At 52.9% G+C, this 18,692-nt stretch overlaps 2 protein-coding genes across 3 annotated transcripts in view; both read left to right on the plus strand.

Moving 5' to 3' along the window:
* The first annotated feature begins 310 nt into the window (after positions 1–310).
* Positions 311–7,006, plus strand: OTOP2 (otopetrin 2). The gene is made up of 4 exons (XM_026456771.2): positions 311–492; positions 876–1,009; positions 3,468–4,339; positions 6,827–7,006. The coding sequence occupies exons 1-4, from the start codon at positions 311–313 to the stop codon at positions 6,995–6,997; spliced, it is 1,359 nt and encodes a 452-aa protein (XP_026312556.2). The 3' UTR covers positions 6,998–7,006.
* A 2,162-nt stretch (positions 7,007–9,168) lies between these two features.
* The window catches only part of OTOP3 (otopetrin 3), a 14,956-nt gene continuing 5,432 nt past the window's right edge, over positions 9,169–18,692 (plus strand). The window contains exons 1-5 of one of the 2 annotated variants that reach the window (XM_023211527.1): positions 9,169–9,390; positions 15,056–15,472; positions 15,564–15,700; positions 16,965–17,023; positions 17,284–17,402. In XM_023211527.1, the coding sequence (XP_023067295.1) occupies positions 9,372–9,390; positions 15,056–15,472; positions 15,564–15,700; positions 16,965–17,023; positions 17,284–17,402 (751 nt within the window). In that variant the 5' untranslated portion in view covers positions 9,169–9,371. The remainder of the gene's footprint in view (positions 9,391–15,055; positions 15,473–15,563; positions 15,701–16,964; positions 17,024–17,283; positions 17,403–18,692) is intronic. The other variant, XM_023211526.1, reaches the window with a different exon arrangement.

The following is an 18,692-nucleotide window of genomic DNA, read 5'->3' on the forward strand; positions in this document are numbered from 1 at the left end:
TTGAGATGGAGTCTCACTCTGTCGCCCAGGGTGGAGTGCAGTGGCACAATCTTGGCTCACTGCAAACTCCGCCTCCTGGGTTCAAGCAATTCTCCTGCCTCAGCCTCCCGAGTAGCTGGGATTACAGGTGCATACCACCACACCCAGATAATTTTTTTGTATTTTTAGTAGAGATGGGGTTTTACCATGTTGGCCAGGCTGGTCTCAAGCTCCTGACCTCAAATGATCCACCTGCCTCGGCCTCCCAAAGTGCTGGTATTACAGGTGTGAGCCACCGCACCCAGCCCCCACCTCATTTTGTGAAACTAAAATGAACCTAATAACTCAGTGTAAGGTTCGTCAGGCAGAGAGAACAAGATGGCATGGACATGGGTACACTGGAATTTTGTCCATCTATGGAGTAAATGACTCTCACCAATGTCTCTCAATACAGACCTACTTCCTCTGGGTCTCCGCTAAAGACTGCGTTCACGTCCACCTGAATCTGACCCGGTGAGAGCTGCAGCTGCATGCCTGTGCCCAGTATGCTGGTGTTCACCTTGCAGGAGAGATTCGGGCTTTCCATCCCGGAGCAGGGCCTCTCTTTATGTCCCCTGGGTGGGGTTGCAGCCAAGGCCTCCTTGCTTTGTCAGGCCGACTTCCACTGCTTTGTGGGGCCCTTTCTCCCAGGGGAGGGAGTGGTGGTGGCCCCCGGGAAAATCTCCTAGCCCTCTCTTGGGTGGCATACCAGCCAGGCTGTGTTCCTAGCAAAATCAGCTTCCCTGTTCACACAGGGCCTAACTGCTTTCTCATTTCTCAACACCAGCTTTCAGTATTGCTCCCCAACCTGCCAAAGGGTCACAGGCTTCTTTGTCCCTGCCCCCAACCCCAAACAGGTGTGGTCTGATGTTCACACTCACCACCAACCTGGCCATCTGGATGGCGGCCGTGGTGGATGAATCTGTGCACCAATCCCACTCCTACAGCAGTTCTCACAGCAATGCCAGCCACGCCTATCTTGCCTCTGACCGTGAGTTTCCTCTTAATGCTGGCCCTGTGGCTACCAGGCCTTGGGCTGGGTGCTTTGCGAGTTTGTAACGTCAGTCTCCCATGGGGGCATGGAGGCAAAGCAGAGAGCCAGGGACCTCCTCCTGCTGCAGGATCTACCTCTGCAGGATAGGTGTAGGTGACCCCAGAAGGGAAGTATCGAGGCACCCTTTTATCCTTCAAGCTGCAGCCCAGGCCCCCCATCCAATCTCCATCCCACCAAGAAGGACCCAGGACCAGGAGCAGTGGCTCATGCTTGTATTCTCAGCACTTTGGGAGGCCAAGGCAGGTGAATTGCTTGAGCCCACGAGTTCGAGACCAGCCTAGGCAAGATGATGAAACCCCATCTCTACACAAAATTAGCCGGGTGTGGTCGTGCATGCCTGTGGTCCCAGCTACTGTGGGAGGCTGAGGTGGGAGGATCGCTTGAACCTGGGAGGTCGAGACTGCAGTGAGCTGTGATTGCGCCACTGCACTCCAACCTCGGTGACAGAGTGAGAGACCCTGTTTCAAAAAAAAAAAGAGAGAGAGAGAGAGAGACCCAGACCCAGAATCCAGGAAGAAAGGGCAAGAGTGATCAAGCTGGGAAAAGCAGAAGGGAGACAGAGTGGTTCTTTGGTGCAAGCATGGATCAGATGCGAGAGCCTGGGGAGGAGGAGAAGGTGAGAAATAATCATGGCATTGCAATGTTAATGGTGACAATTTACTGAGGTCTGTATGTCAGGCACTGTGCTGAGTGTTTTAAACACTGCATTTAACCCTCAAGACTTCCCTGTGAAATGGGTACTCTCCCCATTCCCACGCATAGGTGCAGAGACTAGGGCAGAGAGAGCTTAAGTAGCTCACCCAAGGTCTAGAACTAGCATTCATATCCATCTTTGTTTTTAACCAATATGCCAAACTAGGGAGGAACGGGATCCAGTCTCCAGTCTTCATTCTCTGGACTTCTCTAGGGTCCCCCAATAACCAGGACCAAACAAGATAACTAAGACATGTATGCTCCTAGCATGGGTAGGTCCAGCAACAAAAAGCATGGCCCCTGCCCTCAGGGAGACCCCAGCCCAGCAAGCCTTACAAAGGACTACCCTGAACAAAGAGGACTCCTGAGGGTGCAAAACCAAACCAGGGAGGTGATGGACTTCACGTGGGGGCCTGCAGACTGGAGAGAGGCCTGCCGGAGAAGTACCTGTCCCAGGGTCAGAAGTCAGGCAGTTTGCATTCACTCTGCATTTACAAGTCACGTCACCACGTTGAGCTTCAGTTTCTTCATCTGCAAAACCAGCAGGGCTAGTTCTTAGGATGAAAAGAGACATTTGCCAAGGCCCAGAGTATCCTACAAATACATTCTGGAGTCAAGTCAAGACTCCTTTCCATGTGGTACAAACAAAAGTAACGGGAGGTCATGGTGGAGAGTTGGGCACAGCAGCTGGCTTTCTGGGCTGATTCAGATGGTGGGAAGAGCCGTGAGGAAGCTTGAACTTTAGAGGTTCCCAAGAGCCACTTTCTATCTCAGGGAGCCAGAGCAGGAAGGGATGGAAGGAATGGAGTGAGGTAAAGTGAGCAGCCCTGTGGTTCAGATTGTTTTTTTGTTTTGTTTTGTTTTGTTTTTGAGACAGAGTCTTGCTTTGTTGCCCAGGCTGGAGTGCAGTGGCGTGATCTTGGCTCACTGCAACCTCTGCCTCCTGGGTTCAAGCAATTCTCCTGCCTCAGCCTACCATATAGCTGGGACTACAGGCACATGCCACCATGCCTAGCTAATTTTTGTGTTTTTGGTAGAGATGGGATTTCACCATGTTGGTGAGGCTGGTCTCAAACCCCTGACTTCAGGTGATCCACCCACCTTGGCCTCCCAAAGTGTTGGGATTACAGGTGTGAGCCACTGCACCTGGCCTAGACTGTTCTTACTGAGCACTGATGTATCCCAGTCTCTGGCACACAGTAGGTGCTGAAGAAATATTTGTGAAGTGAAGGAGTGTGCCACACCCTGTGAAGGCATGAGGGATACCATGGTAAATATAGCAGGCATGAAAGACAGGGACCCTGCCCTTTACAAAGGTCACAGGCTAGGTTGGGCATGGTGGCTCACACCTGTAATCCCAGCATTTTGGGAGGCTGAGGCAAGCGGATCACTTGAGGTTAGGAGTTTGAGACCAGCCTGGCCAACATGGCGAAACCCTGTCTCTACTAAAAATACAAAAATTAGCAGGGCGTGGTGGCAGGCGCCTATAATCCCAGCTACTTGGGAGGCTGAGGCAGGAGAATGGCTTGAACCCGGGAGGTGGAGCTTGCAGTGAACCAAGATCACGTCATTGCACTCTAACCCGAGCAACAAGAGTGAAACTCCATCTCAAAACAAAACAAAAAGGGTCACAGTCTAGGGGAGAGACCTCTCTAGGAAGGTGGGAGGGCAGTCCAGCCCTGTGTCTCTCTCTCCACAACAGAGCGTGCGGGCAATCCAGTTGGAGGAGACTCCTGCCTCTGCAGCACGGCCGTCTGCCAGATCTTCCAGCAGGGGTACTTCTACCTCTATCCCTTCAACATCGAGTACAGCCTCTTCGCCTCCACCATGCTGTACGTCATGTGGAAGAATGTGGGTAGATCCCTGGCCTCCACCCCTGGCCACAGCCACACCCCAACCCCTCTCAGCCTCTTCCGGGAGACCTTTTTTGCTGGCCCGGTTCTGGGCCTGCTGCTCTTCGTGGTGGGACTGGCTGTCTTCATCATCTATGAGGTTCAAGTGAGCGGGGGCGGGGGCCGCACCCAGCAGGCCCTGGTCATCTACTACAGCTTCAACATTGTCTGCTTGGGACTCACGACCTTGGTCAGCCTGAGTGGCTCCATCATCTACCGTTTTGACCGCCGGGCCATGGACCACCATAAGAACCCCACGCGCACCCTGGACGTGGCCCTGCTGATGGGTGCTGCCCTGGGTCAGTATGCCATCTCCTACTACTCCATCGTGGCCGTGGTGGCGGGCACACCCCAGGACCTGCTGGCAGGGCTCGACCTCACCCATGCGCTGCTCATGATTGCCCAGCATACCTTCCAGAACATGTTTATCATCGAGAGCCTTCACCGAGGACCGCCCGGGGCTGAGCCTCACAGTACCTCCCCCAAGGAACCTTGCCAAAACCTCACCTTCACCAACCTGGATGCCTTCCACACCTTGCCTGCCTGCCCACCTACCCCCAGGCTGGTTAGCCCCAGCCCCGCAGACCAGCGAGAAGCAGTGGCCATCTCAGCCCCCAGAAGCCAATGGAGACGCCGGTGCCTAAGAGACATTTCTCTGTTTCTCCTGCTCTGCAATGTCATTGTGAGTAGCTGGGGCAAGAAAGGGTGGGCTTGGGAGACAAGGCTGAGGAAGGATGCTCTTGCAGGCTTAAGCCCTTAGCTTTCTCTGTCTTACCCCCAGCCCGCCTGAGAATCTTAGAGCTCTCTAGGAAAGGAGCAGGTTCAGGGGAGGCCAGCTGTAGCTTTGGGGCAAATGGCATCTCAGGGCACACAGAGAAAATGAAATCCTAACATTCTGGCATCTAGGCAGCGGATGGAGCTGGAGGGGTCACAGGGAAGGTTGATACAGGGGCTGGGCAGAGGTGAGAGGGAGCTGAGAGCTAATGTGGAAGGCGGGGCCCTCACCCCCCAGTGGGAGGTGTGACTGCTCCTGGGAACTTGTGACCTGCCTGCTTCTCAGAATAATTGGAGCAGCCTCAGGAAGTAGCAGACACCAGCGTAAGTGTGAGCGGTCTGTTAGCAGAGTGAAGTGGGAAGGAGGGTGTCTACAGCAGCCACCCCCTCCCCAGTGACTCAGCAAAGATTAAGAGCAACAGACTTGGCCGGGCACTGTGGCTCACACCTGTAATCTAAGCACTTTGGGAGGCTGAGACAGGTGGATGACTTGAGGTCAGGAGTTCGAGACTAGCCTGGCCAACATGGTAAAACCCCATCTCCACTAAAAATATAAAAATTAGCCAGGCATGGTGGTGTGCGTGCCTATAATCTCAGCTACTCGGGAGGCTGAGGCAAGGAAATTGCTTGAACCCAGGAGGCGGAGGTTGCAGTGAGTTGAGATTGCACCACTGCACTCCAGCCTAGGCAACAGAGTGAGACTCTGTCAAAAAAAAGAAAAGCAACAGACTTCACCCAATACAAATATGTTCTCTGAATAGAAGTACCCCAGGGCAGAAACACTGGTAATGAAAGTGCATCCCAGCAGGGAAATGCTCCTGGTGTTTCTAGTACAAACCAAGACAGAAGTGGTCCAGTGGGGGCTTATTATTACCTCTGATATAGAAACATGTACCTATGTGGGTACATCTCAAAGAGAAAAAAAAAAATTTTTTTTTTTTTGAGACGGAGTCTTGCTCTGTCGCCCAGGCTGGTGTGCAGTGGTGTGATCTCAGCTCACTGCAAGCCCTGCATCCTGGGTTCATGCCATTCTCCTGTCTCAGTTTCCCGAGTAGCTGGGACTACAGGTGCCCACCACCACACCCAGCTAATTTTTTGTATTTTAGTGGAGACAGGGGGGTTCACTGTGTTAGCCAGGATGGTCTTAATCTCCTGACCTCGAGATCTGCCCGCCTGAGCCTCCCAAAGTGCTGGGATTACAGGCGTGAGCCACCGCGCTTGGCCGAGAAAAAAACACTTCTAATGAAGTTTCACTCAATAGAAAAACAATCCTTTCAGCTGTAACCTCCAATAGAAAAATATCCCTAATACAGAAAATTACTTAATGTGGGTATATCCCAGTACAGAGCAAGAGTGCCACAGTGAATTGTACCCCATGAAATCCTACCTGCATGAGGTACACCAGCGGCCCTAAGAGTCATTCTTGGTGAGGTCCCACTTTGAAGGACCATCCACCAGGTCATGGGCCCCACAGATGTTGCCATGCAGGAGCCTTCCAACACAATCAATTTCACTTCAAAAAAAATGTGGTCATCAGTTTCTGACCCTACTAGTAGAATCATTAAGGCCCAGACCTCGGCATGTCTTGGACCGGCTTTGGTGCCTGGCCCCCTGCCCTCTGGCCCCACCCCCACCTTCCACCCAGGCCTGGCTTATAGGCTAGGGGCCACCTTCTGGGAGGCTATTCTTGCTCCAGGTGTCTGAGCTTAAATCACCTCCAGTAGCATCTTCTCCATATCCTTCATTTTATAGGACAGAACAGGCTCAGAGGGGACTGTGATGTGCCCAAGGATGAAGTTAATCAGGGGTAGGGGTGGGGCTAGCCTAGAAACCTTTGTTCTTTGCTTCTTACCCACACCTGAACCTTCTGAGCTCATAGCCAGAGAGGAAGCAGGATTCCAACTTCCACCTTCTCCCACTCCCAGGAAGGGAGAAGGGGATAAGGGGAGAGCTGGAGGGCAGAGCTCAGGGAGGGCAGGGGTGGGCTGGCCTTCTGTCTGAACCTCAAACTCCCTGCCCTGAGCCTATCTGACTCTGCCACCCCCGCCCGTGCACACAACCCCCCAGGACAGAGCTGCTAATTTTGCTGCTCGTACCTCTTCTTCTAGTGAAACCTCTTCTCCCCTCCCCGATCCCACACTGAGGCCCTGCTAAAATGTTGGAAGAGGGATCACAGGTGGACTCCTAGCCTGGGGATGGCAAATTCAGTTGGGCTTACTTCCTGAGCCCCTTAGAGAATGCCAGGTCCTGTCCAAAATGCTAGAGCTGCCCATTCACGGACACCCAGCCCTCCCTGTCCACCAAGCGAGAAAGATGGGCCCCCATCTGGCCACGGCCCAGCAAAGCCCACAGCATCATCCAGGCCAGCTCCTGAAATGCTCCTCTCTCCACACAGCTGTGGATCATGCCTGCCTTTGGGGCCCGCCCTCACTTCAGCAACACAGTGGAGGTGGATTTCTACGGTTACTCCCTCTGGGCAGCCATTGTCAACATCTGCCTTCCCTTCGGCATCTTCTACCGCATGCACGCCGTCTCCAGCCTGCTGGAGGTCTACGTGCTGTCCTGAGGCCTGCAACAGCTCATGTGCCCACTCAGATACCCTCTGGGAATGAATCCCAGCTGGTGCCATATGACAGTCCATTTCCTGCTGGTCTCAGAGTGGAATTTTCACAAAAGTTATTTTTCCAGGTTCAATTTTTAAATCACAATCAGGACAGACCCATCCACCCCAGTATGACCGTGCAGCATGAGGCAACTGGGGAAGGGAGACCTCTCCTGGCAGCATTGCTAGGACCCAACGAGATCTGGAAGTGCCGGCTCTGGCTCCCTCTCTAATCCCGTCCTGTGGCCTGGCCAGTACGCTGCCTGGAGCTGGAAACCAATAAACCTGTGATTTGGCCCCGTCCCCACTGTTTGTCTCTGTTGTTCCATCTGAGGTGGTCACAGGAGAGGATCTTGGGAGTCAGAGCGGGAAGGGCCCCTGGAGATTTTCAGATCTCAAGCTTTGCAGTGTAGTGAGCAAACTCCAAGTGACAGACTAGCTGCAGAGTGGGTGATTGGAGTTCTGAAACTGTCATCTTCCTCTTCCCTTTATCTCCAAGCGACATACATATTTATTTATTTATTTATTTTTGAGACAGTATCTCACTTTTTTTGCCCAGGCTGGAGTGCAGATAGCTCACTGCAACCTTAACCTCCTGGATTCAAGAGACCCTCCCACCTTAGCCTCCTGAGTAGCTGGAACTACAGCTACTACTGCCACCACGCCTGGCTAAATTTTGTGTGTGTGTGTGTGTGTAGATGGGGGTCTCATTGTGTTGCACAGTCTGGTCTTGAACTCCTGGGCTCGAGTGATCCCCCCCACCTCAGCCTCCCAAAGTGCTGGGATTTCAGGCATGAGCCACAGCACCCAACCTAATCATTCTTTGTGTGTGTGTGTCCCGTGACACAAGAAAGTTTAGGAAGCAGCGACCTAGTCGCTGCTGCATTTTACAAAGAAGGAAGCTAAGGCCCAGAGAGGTAAAGTGACTACCCCAAGGTCACACAGCTACAAAATATCCAGAGCCTTTCTGCTAAGAACAATAATTTTCAAACTTTGTTTTCAAGTAGAACATTTTTTCCCTTTGAATAAAATATTACAGGAACCCAACTTTATAACATAGATATAGGCTGGGTGCGATGCCTCATGCCTGTAATCCCAGCACTTTGGGAGGCCGAGACAGGCAGATCACTTCAGGTCAGGAGTTCAAGACCAGCCTGGCCAACATGGCAAAACCCTGTTTCTACTGAAAATTACAAAAATTAGCTGGGCATGGTGGTGTGTGCCTGTAATCCCAGCTACTCAGGAGGCTGAGGCAGGAGAATCACTTGAACCCAGGAGGCAAAAGTTGCAATGAACCAAGATCATGCCACTGCACTCTAGTCCGGGAGTCAGAGCAAGACTCTGTCTCAAAAATATATATATATAGAGAGAGAGAGAGAGAGAGAGAGAGACAGACAGACAGACAGACACAGGGCAGTTCTAGTTTAAAAGGAGTTGGGAGTCTCAGATCCTCACCACTTGGGCCTCCCCTGACCTCCCCCTGCCCCGGGAGGTCCCCTAGGAGCTTCCCCTTAAGCCTTAGGGTTTCTATTCTACAAAGGGTATAGAGATGCTTAGGAGGGAAGACAGAAGAGAGAGGGGAAGGAGGCTCCACAGTTAGAAGAAGAGTGAAAGGTGGTGGTGAGCATACAGAGGCAGAGGGAGGGGGAGGGCTGGGCGTGACCCGTGCAGCAGATGGCGTTTGGGGGAGATATAGGAGCAGCAGCACCGGGAGTTCAGGGGACTTTGAGGAAACTGTGCCTGGACGCTGTCAGCAGAAGGAGGTGAGTAGTTCTCAGAGGCCGCAGGTGGAGCTGAGGAGGCCTCCACCCCTGTCAGAATGGCGCTCTGCTCCAACTCTTCCCCACCAAGTTTAGGTTTGACTTAAGGAAAACACAGGGTCCTGCGAGGGTGCCGCCAGGCCTGGGGCTAGGTAGGGTACAGGAAAAAGTGACTCCAGGCCTGAAGGGAGGGCGTCCATTCCCAGCTTTATCATTAAAGGAAAGCGAGACCTGAATCCCACAAGCTCTCTACCGCGGGCCTAAGAACACTGCACCCCTCTCCACCCCACCCCAGGGCGGGCTGCGAGTTGGAGACCCTGCAGGTCCGCGCCTGCACAGCTCTCGGCCCCGCCCGCGTATCCAGCTGCCTCGCAATTGGCTGCACCCTCTGGGTCCGAGCCCCCGGCAGGGTAATTAACGAGGGATTAATGAGATTTCCAAAGTCAACAGAAAAATCGATGGGCCGCGGAGCCCGAGCGGCGGTTGCGCAGTCCCGCTGGGGGAGGGCGTCGCGGGCATCGGTCTCACTTGGTCGGACGATCCGCTCAGCGCCCGCAGTCGGTGGTTAGCCCGCGGCGATGCCTGCCCTGGCCTCAGGTAAGCCGGGAGCACGGGCGGAACTTTCCCAGCTTGCGCACCCTAGACACTGGCATATACTACACCCCCAAAAGCGGGGTTCATGAGAAGGAGATGCAGGGATTGGAACGGGAAAGTGGGGTGACTGTGGAGAGGTCAACTCCCTTTGATCCGAGGCCGGCCCCTCCACCCGCCCCCCAACCCGGGCTCCGCGTCCCTACTCCTTTCCGTGGACCCGGGGGGGGCACAGAGGGCCGCAGGGCGCGGCCCCTCCCGGCGGGGCCCACATAGCAGAAAGCGGGAGCGGAGGCCTGGGGTGTGGGGTTGGTTGGGGCTGTCTGGATGCTGGGTCTGGGGTACGCACGAAGCTTCTACCCCCGGCCCCGCAGTCCCTAAAATGGCTCGGAAGGAAATCCCGAAGGCGTCCGCACTAGCAGCCTCCTCGGAGCCGGCCCTGCGTTCCCGGGCCAGGAGCCGGGCCCGACGGCTCCGCGGCTTTCATCACCGCTCCAGCCGAGACCCACAAACCAGTCCGGTGTCCCCACCCTCCCTTGGACTGGCGTCGCGCCCAGAGCCATGCCAGGGGGCGGCAGAGTCCTGCTTGTCAGTTCCAGGCGCCCTTGCCCTAGCTCTCTGCCCGAGACCCCTACATGCCCACTCCAGCCCCCTGCCCAGCCCGGTTCGAAATTTGCTCCTTTGAAGGCTCACTCCAGCGGCCTTTGGAAGGTTGGACCCCAGGGTGGGAGACGGGGAGGCTGTCAGGGCAAAGACCCCAGAGGGAGAGAACCTGGAACCTTGTCCACCAGTGTCCCCTCCAGGCCTCCAGTCTGAATAAAATCCAACCTTGAAATTCGCCAGTAATCCCAACCCCTCCCAGCTTTCCAGGACCTCAAAAGAACTGGAAGGAAATGCAGAGATAACCAACACTGAGCTTTCTGGGCGCCAGGCATTAAGGCATTGCTCTCTACCTGTGCTTCTTGCATGTATTAAATCATGTCATTCTGACAAAGCCCCTATTCGGCATTAATCCCTTTTTTTCTTTTTCTTTCTTTCTTTCTTTTTTTTTTTTTTTTTTTTTGTTGAGACAGGGTCTAACTCTGTCCCTCAGGCTGGAGTTCAACGTCGTGATCACAGCTCACTGCAGCCTCAGCCTCCCAGGCTGAAGCAATCCTCCCACATCAGCTTCCCGAGTAGCTGGGACCGCAGGTGCATGCCACTACACCTGGCTAATTGTTTGGTATTTTTTGTAGAGATGGGGTTTTGCCATGTTCCCCAGGCTGGTCTCCAACTCCTGGGCTCAAGGGATCTGCTCACCTCAGCCTCCCAAAGTGCTGGAATTACAGGCGTGAGCCACTGCAGTCAGCCTCAGTCAGGAAGTCTTTATTGAGCATCTACTATGCACCAGCTACTATTTCATAGTTGTGTATCCGTTTTGCAGATGACAACACTGAGGCACAGAGTCTACGTAGCTCTCTGTAGTAGTCTCAGTAGTCTAAGATGACAGAGGTAATAAATGCTGGAATCTGAGCTCTTGATCATTAATCTACCCCGCTTCAGGGCCGGAGGAGAGGGTGTAGGTTTGGGGGAAGGGGAAGTAAAGCAGTTAGAGTTGGGAGATGTGGAGCAGGGAGGCATCCCAGTGAGACCCAGCCTTGCTCAATTTGGGTGGGGGAGCTTAGGAGGGAAAGATAAAGATCATCTGGAGTCTCCTCCCCAGTCAGCCTGGAAGGAGTTTAATGGGAAGGGTCTCTGTCCACAACTCTGGTGCTGAAAATTCCCCAGAAGATGCCAGAGTCAGCTGGCAAACACTGGGTGAATGTCACGTCTGTGCTAGGTTTGGAGGGTCCGAGTTAAGCAGGACCCAGTCTCTGTCCTGGAGGCATTCCAGGCCTTAATGGGAGCTAGCCACACCCACAGCACACCAAACAGGGCACACCTACTCTCAATAGAGGGCAGTGGCCCCAGCAAAGCAACACCAGAAGGCTTAGGCAGAGACAAAGCCTTTCCAGGTGGGTGGGAAGGATGGGCGAGTGGCCGGGGGTGGGAGGGGCAGAAAGAAGAGCAGTATCCAGGAGGGATGGCAGGAGTCAGGAGACCACGGGAGAAACAGAGAACTCTCTACCTGGGCCTGGGTGGATGTGGGAGGCAGGTGCCTTGAGTACGGCAGCAGAGGTGGGTGGAGACAGGGAGGAGACAGAACTTGGGCAAGGATGACAGAGTGGACTGGGAAAGAGGAGAAAATAATTTATAGAATCTTGAAAAGGGGCTCAAGTTTTAGTGCTCCATCTGCCCCAGAAGAGAACCGCAGAAAGTATAAATATGGAACAGGTGGAGAATGGGAGAATATGCCCAAGGGAGAACGGGAGCCTGGAGAGGTTGCATTTTCAAGCCAGATATGGTGAGGGTCTTCTGCTGTTGCATAGAGGGCACGTCTGAGGCTCCTGAAGCCCAAAGTCTCAAGGGAGAGACAGAGCAAAGCACAGCTAATGGAAGCAGAGGACAATGGGTGGTCAGTGTGGGGTGAGATGGGAGTGCTGAGCAGGGAAGCCTGCAGAGAGGAGGCAGGGTCTCTGCCAAGTCCTGAAGCACAAGCTAGAGTTACCCAAGGGGCAAAAGGGGTAGGCATTAAAGGCAAAGGATAGGGTGTGGGCAAAGACTGGGGGCATTCCAGGAAGTGCAGCAAGATAGTGTAGCCCAAGGAGAGGGGAGTAAGGTCTGAAGACAATGCTAGAAGGGTAAGTTGAAGCCAGACCAGGAAGCAGCAGCAGCTACTCTGCCTTGGGCAGAGAACCTGGAACCTTGTCCAGGCCCATACTAATCATATACCTCTCATTTTGAGAGGCCATGCAGGCTGTGTCAGCAGTTTGGACTTTATACTGAGGGCAATTAGTTGCCTTTGCAGGACTTTCAGTAGGGGAGAGGCACTCTGGGCAAGGAGACCAGTCCAAGACAGCGAGGATGGGGGCCCAGACTAGGCAGTGGTTGAGGTCAAGAAAAATCCGTGCCAGGCATGGTGGCTCACACCTGTAATCCTAACACTTTGGGAACCTGAGACAGGAGGATCACTTGAGGCGAGGAGTTCAAGACCAGCCTAGGCAGCATAACGCAACAGTGTCTCTGCAAAAAAAAAAAAAAATTAATTAGCCGAGCTTGGTGGCACACGCCTGTAGTCCCAACTACTCATGAGGCTGAATTGGGAGGATCACTTGAGCCCAGGAGTTCAAGGTTGCAGTGAGCTATGATGGTGCCACCGCACTTCAGGCTGGGTTGCAGAGCGAGACCCCAGCTCTAAAAATAAATAAATAAAAATCTAAGAGCAACTTTTGAGCTGGAATGAACAAGCTTGGGGCCTAAGAGAATGCAAAGGATGAGGGGAGAGGCAAAGAAGGCACCTAGTTCTCTGCTAGGAGGTGTAGAGATGGTGATGTCACTCTGAGATTGTGACATTAGGAAGCAAGAGAATGGGAGTAGTGAGCACCTAGAACCCTGAGCCCAGAGCACCAGGCAGCGGCAGGACAAAGGAAGCGCCTGGGCAGAACAGGGGGGCTCTAGGGAGCCTTCTGGGTCAGCTCAGCCTCCCCACCAGGAGAGCACCCAGAAGCAGCGGAACCGTCCCCACTCTCAACAGTATCACAGCCCCACCAGGAAGGAGTGTCCAGTGGAGAGAGTATGCTGGACTCAGAGCCGCAGTCATTGGATGCCCCAAAATCTGGTCTAAGCAAGTGGTGACAAAGTGGTTGGCCTGCGTGAATGCTTGGGAGAGGTGAGGAAATGGCAGGAGACATTCAGGAAAAGAGGAGGGTAAAAGATCGTGGTTGCTACATTATGCCAGGCACTCGTGGGACTTCCAGGAGTGGGGGGAGGGGCAGAGAAATGGAAGTCAGTTCCTTCAAAGTTAAGGGCATGGCCGCGGTGCTGATCCAGGCCTGTCCCATGCTCTCAGCAGACATTGTAAATCAACCCCAGAACCTTTTCCCTAAACCTTTAATGTACTTTAAAATTATTTTATTTATTTATTTATGTTTAAACGCAGGGTCTTGCTCTGTCACTCAGCTTGGAGTGCAGTGGCCCAATCATAGCTCACTGCAACCTTGATTTCCTGGGTTCAAGCCATCCTCCTGCCTCAGCCTCCTGAATAGTTAGGACTATAGGCATAAACCATCATACCTGGCTAATATATATATTACACACACACACACACACACACACATATATATATATATATATATATTTTTTTTTTTAGAGACAGTGTCTTCCTATGTTGGCCAGGCTGGTGTTGAATGCCTGGATTCAAGTAATCCTCCCACCTGAGCCTCCCAAAGTGCTGAGATTACAGGCATCAGCCACCATGCCCAGCCTAAAATTACTTTTAATTACATAAGTACTGTGCTAATTAAAAAAAAAAAAAAAAAAACTAGAACAGTAAATCCAAAAAGTCTGCTACTCCCAATCCCAGTACCCTCATCCCAGAAGAAACTCCTACTGTGAAATCGATGGGTATCATCTAGACCAGGAGTCCCCAGTCCCCAGGCTGCGGACCAGTACCGGTCCATGGCCTATTAGGAACCAGGCCACACAGCAGGAGGTAAGTGATGGGGAGGGAGCATGACACCCTGAGCTCCGCCTCCTGTCAGATCAGCAGTGGCAATAGATTCTCACAGGAGCACGAACCCCATCGTGAACTGCGCATGCGAGGGATTAAAGGGTTGCCCACTCCTTATGAGAATCTAATACCCAATGATCTGAAGTATAACAGTTTCATCCCGAAACCATCCCTCCACCTTCCATCCATGGAAAAATTGTCTTCCACGAAACTGGTCCCTGGTGCCAAAAAAGCTGGGGAGGGGACTGCTGGTCTAGACATTTTAAAAGTAATTATATTCTCCTGCCTCAGCCTCCCAAGTAGCTGGGACTACAGGTGCCCACCACCACGCCTGGCTAATTTTTTTGTATTTTTAGTAGAGACGGGGTTTCACCATGTTAGCCAGGATGGTCTCCATCTCCTGACCTCATGATCTGCCGGGAGGCAGAGCTTGCAGTGAGCTGAGATAGCACCACTGGACTCCAGCCTGGGCGACAGAGCGAGACTCCGTCTCAAAAAAAAAAAAGAAAAAGTAATTGTATAGGTTCTTGTACATTCCTGTAATACAGTATTGTTTCAGATCACACCATTCTTTCCTACCAAGCCCAGACACAGCCTCAGGATGCTTCTCTGCAAAACATTTTAGGCAATCATTTCCCAACCAATCAGGGTCAGAATAAGAGAGGCCACGAACTTGCCCTCCCTGGTGTCCGAAGTGAAATTCCTCCCAGAAGGCGGAAGGACACTGCTGCCTTTTGATGGCAAAAAATCACAGCCCTGGAAACTGACCAGGCACTAGGCAGACGGCTCACTTTAGGATCAGGCACAAGTCAGGAAGTGGGGTGGAGAGGGAGGACGTGACCCTCACGCCAGTCAAACTAATTCTCCATGTTTATGTGCAGCACAAGGGGCTTCCATAGGGTCTCCTGGTCTGTTTGAACCTCCTCAGGTCCTGTAAAGTAGGTGGGGCAGCTGCTATTAGTTCCAATGTCCCAACCAGAGAGGCCGCATAGCTGACCCTGGGTCACACAGCAGTTAGGGGCGGGGTGGACTTGAACCCAGGACAGCCTGGCAGTTAACCCAGGACCCTTTCTCCATCTCTAGCCCCTGCTGAGGCTACACCCATGCCTTCTTCAGAAGCACAGGAGACTGAAGCAGCCCCACATAAGGAGAACCGAGTGGATATGGGGGCCGAGGAGAGAGCGGCCACCAACCCGCTCCGGCAGAAGTCCTGGCTGGTGCGGCATTTCTCCCTGCTGCTGCGGCGGGACCGGCAGGCCCAGAAGGCCGGGCAACTCTTCTCGGGGTTCCTGGCCCTGAACGTGGTGTTCCTGGGCGGGGCCTTCATCTGCAGCATGATCTTCAACAAAGTGGCCGTCACTCTGGGCGACGTGTGGATCCTGCTGGCCACGCTGAAGGTCCTTTCCCTGCTCTGGCTTCTCTACTACGTGGCAAGCACCACCCGCCGACCACACGCCGTGCTCTACCAAGATCCCCACGCGGGGCCCCTGTGGGTGCGGGGTGAGTGTCAGGGTGCTGGGGTGCTGGGCAGGAGTGGGATGGGAGAGCCGGTTCCGGGCAGGTGCCAACGCCCACCCGCACGTCCGGCCAGGTTCCCTAGTGCTCTTCGGCACCTGCACCTTCTGCCTCAACATCTTCCGAGTGGGCTATGATGTGAGCCACATCCGCTGCAAGTCACAGCTGGAGCTTGTCTTCCCTGTCATCGAGATGGTCTTCATCGGCATCCAGGTGACAGGCTTCTCCCATCCCCACACCACCGGGGACATACACTATCTACCCATGGTGTGCACACACCTCCCACTACCTGTGCCTAGGAGCAGCCACACAGGCAAATACCTAATGCCCCAGGGTCTTTGCGCACACACCACGCCCGTCACACAAGTGTCCATGTCCACACATACCCATGGGTTCCTGCATCAACACACACACCGTGGCACTAAATGTAGACACTTAGAAGTCCAGCTGCCTATGTGTATGTAGGCGTATCCCTGAATATACACTCCCTAGATACACAAACCTCTTCTTAAGAATACAATCTCAGGGCTGGGCGCGGTGGCTCAAGCCTGTAATCCCAGCGTTTTAGGAGGCTGAAATGGGCGGATCATGAGGTCAGGAGATCGAGACCATCCTGGCTAACATGGTGAAACCTCGTCTCTACTAAAAAAAAAAAAAAAAATACAAAAAAGTAGCTGGGCCAGGTGGCAGGTGCCTGTAGTCCTAGCTACTTGGCAGGCTGAGGCAGGAGAATGGCGTAAACCTGGGAGGCGGAGCTTGCAGTGAGCTGAGATTGGGCCACTGCACTCCAGTCTGAGTGACAAAGCGAGACTCCGTCTCAAAAAACAGAACAAAACAAAAAGAATACAATCTCGGTCGGTCGAGTTGGCTCATGCCTGTAATGCCAGCACTTTGGGAGGCCGAGGCAGGTGGATCACCTGAGGTCAGGAGTTTGAGACCAGCCTGGTCAACATGGTGAAACCCTGTCTCTACTAAAAATATAAAAATTAGCCGGGTGCAGCACACGCCTGTAGTCCCAGCTACTTGGGAGGCTGAGGCACGAGAATCACTTGAACCCAGGAGGCAGAGAGGTTGCAGTGAGCCAAGATCGTGCCACTGCGCTCCAGCCTGGGCGACAGAGTGAGACTCTATCTCAAAAAAAACACAAAAAGAATACAATCTCCAACTTCCTCTTAGGTTTCTCTTGTCGCCAGGCATTGTGTTGGGTGTTTTGTTCCCACTGTCTTATTTCCCCAACAAGAAGGCATTTCCGCAAAGGGTGGGTTTTTTGGTCCCTTTTCACAGTTGAGGCAACTAAGGCTCAGAGATGGTTTGCCACTGACTCAATACTACACAGCAAGAAGCAGTAGAGCCAAGATTCCGACCCAGTCTTTCTCCTTGTGTCTTTCACTGTAAATACACGCATGCGCCCCAGGAACTCACACTGTGGTCCCACCACCTCCACCAGTCCCTGGGCTCAAAGCCCTGTCTCTTTCAGACCTGGGTGCTCTGGAAACACTGCAAAGACTGTGTTCAGGTCCAGACCAACTTCACTAGGTAAGACTTCTCTCCCTCCCAAACCCTCTGGCTTCTCTGTCCTCCCTACCACTTCCCTGGTCAGGGTGGCCCTGGGGCTATAGGTTAGTCTGGGATGTGTCCTAGGTGGCCCCAGGGCTGCCTCTTGTGTCCTAGTGCCAGCGTGACACTGGGGAGTGAGTGGTTGGGAGTGAGTGGTTGCCCAACAACAGCGGATGGCGAGGGTTTGGCGCCTGGGGAGCCGGCCCCGGTGTGTGAGAAGAGTGTGGCACTTCCCCCAGATGTGGCCTGATGCTGACCCTGGCCACGAACCTGCTGCTGTGGGTTCTGGCCATTACCAATGACTCCATGCACCGAGAGATCGAAGCTGAGCTTGGCATCCTCATGGAAAAATACACAGGTACGGAAAAGAGACCAGGTCTTCCTTGCCCTGAAACACACACACACACGCACACACACGCACGCACACACACGCGCACACACACACACACACGCACACACACGCACGCACGCTACACTCCCTAAAACAGGTGAGGCTCAATAAGTCTATAGAGTTGGGAGTAAACTCTAGAGGCCAGATTAGGAATCAACAGAAAACTGAAGTTTGCCAGTGGTCCCATCCCACCCCATCAGGTGCTGACGTCCTGCACCCCACTCCAGGCGTCAGCAAGCCAGCCACTGATCCCGGCTGAGCTAGCCACTAAGTCCTTCAGGTATGCACCCCACCCATGGTATTTGCATTTTACTTGCAAGCAACTCAACAGCCTCCAGGGCTGAAAGGAATGTCTTCCTAATACAATTTTAGGTGCCTGGCTTTATCAATCAGGTGGGACAGAAGATTTCTGGGCAGAAAAATACCCCCAAGATTGTCCCATATGCCTCACCTCCTATCTTAGAGGCTGCATCCCATACTCGACATGGGAACACTGCTCTGTGGGATTGAGCCACACCTGTATGTACATGCCCCACCCCACCCCAGGCGGCATCACCATCACGCCCTGCAGCCCAGCCCTCCCAGCACATCCACATATTCGCATACCCGCTGCATCAGTCACGACACGCCTGTGAACTGTGGGCATTCTATATACTCTGCTTGCGTTTCTCAGAAAAGCAGTGCAAAGAGAGAATTTTTGCCAAGTGACATCATGGATTTTGATATTATAAAATAATTCAAGGCTGGGCGTGGTGGCTCACGCCTATAATCCCAGCACTTTGGGAGGCCGAGGCAGGCGGATCACCTGAGGTCACGAGTTTGAAACCAGCCTAGCCAACATGGTGAAACCCTGTCTCTACTAAAAATACAAAAATTAACCAGGCATGGTGGTGGGTGCCTGTAATCCCCGCTACTTGGGAGAATCTACCCAGCTATTGAGGCGTGAGAATTGCTTGAACCCGGAAGGCGGAGGTTGCAGTGAGCTAAGATCGCGCCATTGCACTCCAGCCTGGGTGACAAGACTGAAACTGTCATAAAATAAAATAATAAAATAAAACAAAATAAAATAATTCAAGCATTACAAATGAGTAGAAGAACAAGACATACCCATCACCTAGGCATAATAATTATTAATATTTGGCCATATTTATTTATTTTTACTTTTTGCTAAAGAAATCATAACATTATATCTCAAAATAGTTCAGTATGCATCTTTTTTTTTTTTTTTTTTTTTTTTTTTTTTTTTTTTTTTTTTTT

The sequence above is a fragment of the Piliocolobus tephrosceles genome, chromosome 16 (assembly GCF_002776525.5).
Source record: "Piliocolobus tephrosceles isolate RC106 chromosome 16, ASM277652v3, whole genome shotgun sequence".
Classification (NCBI taxonomy): Eukaryota; Metazoa; Chordata; class Mammalia; order Primates; family Cercopithecidae; genus Piliocolobus; species Piliocolobus tephrosceles.

What these genes read in the sequence shown, in the direction of transcription:
- OTOP2 (XM_026456771.2), top strand. Translation starts at nt 311, where the DNA reads ATGAACCTAATAACTCAGTGTAAGGTTCGTCAGGCAGAGAGAACAAGA. An exon ending in CGCCTATCTTGCCTCTGACC is followed by an intron (nt 1,010 to 3,467) that starts GTGAGTTTCCTC and finishes TCTCCACAACAG; the next exon opens with AGCGTGCGGGCAATCCAGTT. An exon ending in TCCTGCTCTGCAATGTCATT is followed by an intron (nt 4,340 to 6,826) that starts GTGAGTAGCTGG and finishes CTCTCCACACAG; the next exon opens with CTGTGGATCATGCCTGCCTT.